General features: G+C 42.0%; 1 protein-coding gene across 1 annotated transcript; it reads right to left on the reverse strand.

The window, feature by feature from the left end:
* Positions 1 to 518: 518 nt before the first annotated feature.
* On the reverse strand, positions 519 to 6,273 carry LOC138946132 (DNA polymerase alpha catalytic subunit-like). The gene is made up of 4 exons (XM_070317638.1): positions 6,153 to 6,273; positions 1,742 to 1,838; positions 1,329 to 1,406; positions 519 to 649 (listed from the first exon to the last, which is right to left on the reverse strand). The coding sequence occupies exons 2-4, from the start codon at positions 1,782 to 1,784 to the stop codon at positions 519 to 521; spliced, it is 252 nt and encodes an 83-aa protein (XP_070173739.1). The 5' UTR covers positions 1,785 to 1,838; positions 6,153 to 6,273.
* Between the last annotated feature and the right edge of the window lie 560 nt (positions 6,274 to 6,833).

Below are 6,833 nucleotides of genomic sequence, written 5' to 3' on the forward strand. Positions count from 1 at the left end.
GTCTAATTTTTCCTTTGACGCTGACCTGTGACCTTGAAAAAGGTCAAAGGTCAACGAAACCATCGTTAAAGTGTAGAGGTCATTGGAGGTCACGACTAAACAAAATATGAGCCGGATCGCTTTGATAGTTTCCGAGAAAAGTCCAACGTTAAGGTGGTGTCTACGGACGGCCGGCCGGCCGGACGGCCGGCCGGACAGACTAACACTGACCGATTACATAGAGTCACTTTTTCTCAAGTGACTCAAAAAATATATCTTGAAATGAAAGGGAGAAAATGAAACAGCAAACTGAAAGGAGATTGGAGATTTGTTGGAAGAATAACAAAACTTCATCAAGACAACACACACACACACAAAGAAAGGAAGAAATAGGATATTTCACACACACACACACACACACACACACACACAATGGTAAGATGCTCGGGCCAGATCTCCATACTTTTCACTCTTTGAGTCTTTCCCTCCTAATTTCAGAAAAAAACGCAAGAGAACACATGCGTGTCCAAAGAAAAAAATCAAGTCACCTCTGGTTTCCTCTTATTGGAAGCAGCAGCAGCAGCAAACATGGTCTTAATGTCTTTCTTGGGCTTGGTACCTGGTCGTACTATGTTCTTGTTCTTCTTCGATGCTCCCGGTTTTGATTTGCCTGTAACATGCCCCAACATTTTTAACAAACAGCCATTGTCCTGAATTGTGAAATGTATTCTCACAGCAAATTGAGATCATTTCAATAATTATAAAGTATAATTTTGACCCCAAGAAAAATAAGTTACTGTTTGTTAAACCAAGCTAATCATAGAACATTTTCTGAAGTAAACTCAGCAAAACCAGATGACAAAAGGAGATGCACCACACAAAACCAGATCTCTATGACAATAGAAAATGACACGAAATAAAACTATACACACATAAACCAACAAATCATAATTATAATGGATAACTTTTCTAATAGTGCAAGTCCTTGTGATGTCCTGATAACATCAGACTACGTCATTGATACATGTACGCGTCATCGCCCAGCCTCGCTCTGGGCAGACGCCATATTGGAACTGATGAGTTCCACGTGCCTACCACAGCGTCTCATTAAAACCTCCTTGTTAAAACACACCAGCTGTGTTTTTGTTCTTAATTACGTGTTCCACTTACAACACTACAGTCCTGATAACAGATCCAAACGTTTTACAATTCCAATACAAGAAGCAACAATAAAAAAACACACACAAAAATGTAACGTTAACTAACATAGCAATAAGACTAAGAACAAAAAAGCAGTAAAAAAGCGAATAGACAACAACCAACAAACACAGCAACAATTATCAGTGTACCTTCACCCTTAGTGACAGACTCTTCATCCATGTCATCATCGAAGATCTCTCTTCCATCCTCCACATAACCGGCGCCATCTGTTTTCATCACAATTCAAAGACCTGTTAGTTTTCATCACATCTATTACAGATTAAAACACGTCTTTACCTATCTCCAACACTTTTTGGCGCATCTTTACCCTGTGAAGTCAAGGAACATCACAGAAAAAGAACATAAAATATACTTTTTTATTAACAGACACGAGCTAAGTCATTCAAAAATCAAAACATGTAAGCTGTTCAAGTGATTAAAGCAGTTTAATGCTGCTTACTCGGATATGCATTACAGCATTTACTACTCAGCTGATAAAGTCGGACACTAAATTACAAGAGAATAAAAACAGTGTCAGATAAACTGTACAAGACATTCTCACCATCATCGACAATCCAGTCATCTTCCTGGCGTTCTCGCACCATGTCTGAGTATTCTGATTCCTCCACAACATCGTACACATTCTTCTCCTCCAGCAGCTGAAACACACAGTGAAGTCACGTTGCATCTTAGGTCCCCAAAAATAAAACGTTTGTTTCTGATGACACTGCCAAAAATTAGGGTCGGTATGTCGGCTATTTTTTACATTTAGTCAAGTTTTGACTAAATGTTTTGACGTAGAGGGGGGAATCGAGACGAGGGTTGTGGTGTATGTGTGTGTGTGTGTAGAGCGATTCAGAGAAAACTACTGGACCGATCTTTATGAAACTTGACATGAGAGATCCAGAGTATGGTATCTCCAGACCTTTTTTTCATTTTTTTGATAAATGTCTTTGATGGCGTCATATCCGGCTTTTCGTGAAAGTTGAGGCGGCACTGTCACGCTCTCATTTTTCAACCAAATTGGTTGAAATTTTGGTCAAGTAATCTTCGACGAAGCCCGGACTTTGGTATTGCATTTCAGCTTGAAGGCTTAAAAATTAATTAATGAGTTTGCTCATTAAAGTTGTCATTAAAATTAAAAATTTTAGTAATAAATTTTCATTTGATTAATATACTTACCCAACTCACATATAGCAATTAACTCTAGTTCAGTGCTGGTAACGCTGTACGCATCCCCTTGGTAACAAGGGAAGCCCCTCTAAAAAAAGAGTGACCAATACCCATAAGGCCATATTAATACATACTACCGACTTCCGTATGCGCGCGCATACGCCGCCATATGCATCATTCCAAACGAAGCCCAACTCACTCCCCTTTTTTAGAAATCCACCCCCCACAGCGGGGAGGCGGGAGGGAATAAACGATGTGAGTTGGGTAAGTATATTAATCAAATGAAAATTTATTACTAAAATTTTTAATTAAATTACATATCTTACCCAACTCACATATAGCAGATTGCTACTATAGGTGGAGGGCACTTAACCCAATCAGGAATTGAGAATCTGTCCTGCCGCTAACAGAGCAGGTAACCCAGAAAAACATCCTATCTCAATGCATAGGCATCTCTGAGATAAACACCAATGAAAAACCTTTCAATAAAGCCAGCAAGCCGACTCAAGAACACAGTTCTGCCAGGAGACCAAATCAAAGAACAGCTAGAGTGGAAGCCCAATCTCTTGCCCCGTGAGGCCTAGCTGTAGTAAAGGGCAAAACTGCCCTGACATCCCCTGCCTGACTCTGCCACCATACATAAACTTGTCTAACTATGGTGGAGACCCAATTGGCTAACATTACTCTCGAGATGTCTTTAAAGCGCACCATAACGAGTGAGATAAAAAGAAGTTCCTGAGATTCCGATCTAGTGTGCAGAGTCCTTAACGGAAAACTGTGGAGGGCTATAACCGTACAAAAATGTACATCAGAATCTCCAAGAGCCATAAAAATGCTCAAGAAAGGAAAAAAAGCGTTAGCAAAATCGGCCACGGATTGGCAAATATCAGAACCAACCGGATGCCTAAACATGCACCAGAAGATCCTATTGTACCTTGAAGCCGCTTAAGCCACCAGTGCCACTGCACTTGACAGCCTAAACGGCAATTTGAATTCAGTGCAACCACCCCTGCGGAAGCACCGTCTTCTGAACAGCCGACTGGCACTCCCGTGCCCTCCGGAAGCTGACCCCCTGCTTGACTCCCATAGTCAAACAAAGAGCCAGCTATACTGTTCTCTTCCTGCCCCCCGGGCGGAAGCGAAAGACGCACACCCGTACCACAATCTAAAGAAGCGGTTGGTTGCGCAAATCTTCCGTTCGCTCTCCAAGGTTCCTAACCGCCACCGACCTGCTGCCAATGCAGTCAGAGCCAGCCTCAGCTTCGGAACTTTCACCCACAAAGCCAGAGCCCGGAGTTACTTTCTCTTGGAGACGCTCTACCCTTTCCCCGGAGAACCCGGGTACTTGGGTAGAAAACATACCTTTAAACTGGTGTGAACCACCGGGAACCGGAACACAGGCCACAAGCGAAGGCGTGGTCCCCTCATCCCATTCCGCATGAACATCAGCCTGAGACACAGTAGCAGACGGCACAGGCGAACGTTGGCAAGAGACGAAACCCCCGTCACACCGGCAGCGAACGCATCTCCGCCCGCGTGGAAGCGATATCCCCCGCCAAGGAAGAAACCTGTGAACTTAAAGAGAGCAACAATGTCGCCACGTCCGCAGACGCACGACCGGGAAACACATAAACCAAGGAAGCCTAAGCGGGCTTATCCACAGGAGAAACCTTGTCTAAAGGTTTAGCCGTCAAAAACGGAGTAGGAGGCATGACGACCAAAACATCGGTATTTTTTGCAAAGACAGTACATGAACCGAAACACAAGCCTGTCCGGAAGCCTTTGCTTTCCCAGGTGTTTACTTTGTCGGCGGAGAACCAGCAGTTACTCATTTAGACAACTGCCGCTTCTTGGCGTTAACCGCCATGACCAAAAACAACTCACGAAAAATTTTGTAAACAAGAAAATTTCACAAGTTCAATTTAAGGTCAAAAACGCCCACAAACACAAGCAAAAAACAGAAAGATCTCACCTCAACATGAAGAGACGATAAGACAAGCAAGAAGATACCAAGAGGTAAGTGACCAAGTCCGTAGACGAAGTGACAGATGGCTGAACACAGCCAGAGCGTACAAAAACACGACCAGTCCCACTGCTCGCTGAGTATGGAATGATGCATATGGCGGCGTATGCGCGCGCATACGGAAGTCGGTAGTATGTATTAATATGGCCTTATGGGTATTGGTCACTCTTTTTTTAGAGGGGCTTCCCTTGTTACCAAGGGGATGCGTACAGCGTTACCAGCACTGAACTAGAGTTAATTGCTATATGTGAGTTGGGTAAGATATGTAATTTAATCGATTTTTCGCAAACAGATTTAAAATTGATTGCATCGTATACTTCATCACATTTTGAATCTAAAAATATATACATATGTTATGTTTACTCTTAAATAGTTAAAATGTGATCACAATTAACGAAAATAGATTAATTAGTCTTACGATTAAAATTTAAGAAATCGATCCAAAAATGATTTCATCTTATTCTTTATCATTTCCTGATTCCAAAAACATATAGATATGATAGGTTGTAACTTGTAATTGTATTCAAAACAAGCTCAGAAAGTTAACAAGAATACAGAAAAGCGCGCTTTCCTGCTTAGCACAATACACTACCGCGCTAATCTGGCGTGTCAATATCACTACGTTTTGCACGTGGGAGGTGAGCGATTTCCTTCACGCGGGGATTGACGAAGCTGTACTGTCTTGGTGAAAAAATACAGTGCGTTCAGTTTCATCCCGTGAGTTCGACAGCTTGACTAAATGTAGTAATTTCGCCTTACGCGACTTGTTTTTTTTATAGTTTGATTTTCTATTTACAGTATATTATACAGTCGCATATATATACATGGCTTTTTATTGGCCAGAAATTGTGTGAGCTGTCTCCTGGATGTTGGAGAAGAGTACTTTTCCTTTTAAAGTCTGCAAAATCAAGGAGCATACATGTGTTGTGTAGAAAGCTTGCCTCACTAAAACTAAAAGCAAGAGTATTCACGTTCACATCCACAACCCATACAAACCCGACAGATGAATTTCTGGAATGCCTATTCTGGTCAGATTCTGAAATCTCTATTTTCAATGAAATAACTAACACTAACACTAAGTAAAGATCTGTTTTTCACTTAAGTTTTAGTGCTGATTTTGACTTGAGTAATAAAACCCCACAAAATCCTAAAGCTGGGGCTTTGAATCTGAAGGAAATTGATAAATTTACGCACAAAATGGCATCTCAAATAACAAGCGGCCTGGAGAAATGGGCTAAAATTATTTGTACAGTGACATGGTAGGCAACTGAACTAGGAGAAGCAAACTTCAAAGTCAAAACCCTGCACCGGCAGGATATCCGGACCTCAATGGCAAGGCAGGCGGAAGAGGAGCCATTTTCTCCCAACGGCTGCAAAGGCGGATGAAGGCACTCCAGCTATGGGAAACTAGCCGGGCAGAATGAACTCGTTAGCCCAGGAAGGCAACTATTCTTGGGGAGGGAGCAACCCTGAGAAAAAGCTCCAACCGCCGAAGACGGCAGACATCAGCCAACTTGGCGCTGGTAGAAAATCGGCTGTCTACGCTTTTCCGATTACATAAATATCGAACGCAGAAGAAGACTTGTACAGTGAAAGTGAAAGCCCCTTTTTAGAGTTAGACTGAGAATGCATAAGAGTTAAGACCCTTCCTTTTTTTGTGTGGTCAAGGAAGTTCAAGGATACACAATAACTCATTAACTGCAGTGTATAATTTGCAAATATTGAACAGAAAAGTTGTGGTGATGGTGCACAGTAGGACACCACTCATGTTACTTACATCATATTTATTCTTTGATCCATCCTTCTTGGATTTACGCAGAAGTTCGAAAGCGGCCGATCTGCCCGTCTTGTCGACACGTTGTCGCCGTGACCTGGACTGTGCCAACGATTCCACTGGCTGGGCTGAACAGATAGAAGAAGTTATGCTAAGGTGATCAATCTGGTCGATTTATTTCATCTTGGTAGATTTAAAATAGTCCTAGTATGATCGATTTCTATACAAACTATAAGTATAAGTTATAACGAAGGCCACACAACACACATGTCACTCCAAGTGGCACGATCTAAGGCAAGGAATGATCATACATAGATGCTTAAAATCGACACGCCTTGGGGTAAGAAATGTCTCATGAGAAGTCGTTCTGTCTGTTGTGCTCGAAAACGTTGGTGCGTGTTGGATTTTCAATACTTTTCCAATGGGCAATGGACATGAAATTCAACAAAAACGTTTGGGGAAACTATTTTCAATTTGTTCCTCTATTCCCCTCTAATGAATTGCATGATATGGCGATTTTTGTACACAAGAAGAACTAACAGTGTGTCTCAAGGATAATGCAGTATGTTCAAATCACAAGAATTGTCTATTTCTGTGCTGTTCATTTATTTACCAGTATCGTCTGCCATGTCTTCTGCTTTGGTCGGCGCCATTGTTTCGTGCTTGGCGCTAAATCGTGCAAAG

Source organism: Littorina saxatilis, linkage group LG13 (genome assembly GCF_037325665.1).
Source record: "Littorina saxatilis isolate snail1 linkage group LG13, US_GU_Lsax_2.0, whole genome shotgun sequence".
NCBI classification, from domain to species: Eukaryota; Metazoa; Mollusca; class Gastropoda; order Littorinimorpha; family Littorinidae; genus Littorina; species Littorina saxatilis.

Coding starts and splice junctions, on each gene's coding strand:
- LOC138946132 (XM_070317638.1), bottom strand. CDS start 1,784: ATGGTGCGAGAACGCCAGGAAGATGACTGGATTGTCGATGATG. Junction 1,407..1,741: donor TGACTGGATTGTCGATGATG/GTGAGAATGTCT, acceptor TGATGAAAACAG/ATGGCGCCGGTTATGTGGAG. Junction 650..1,328: donor GTCTGTCACTAAGGGTGAAG/GTACACTGATAA, acceptor GGCATGTTACAG/GCAAATCAAAACCGGGAGCA.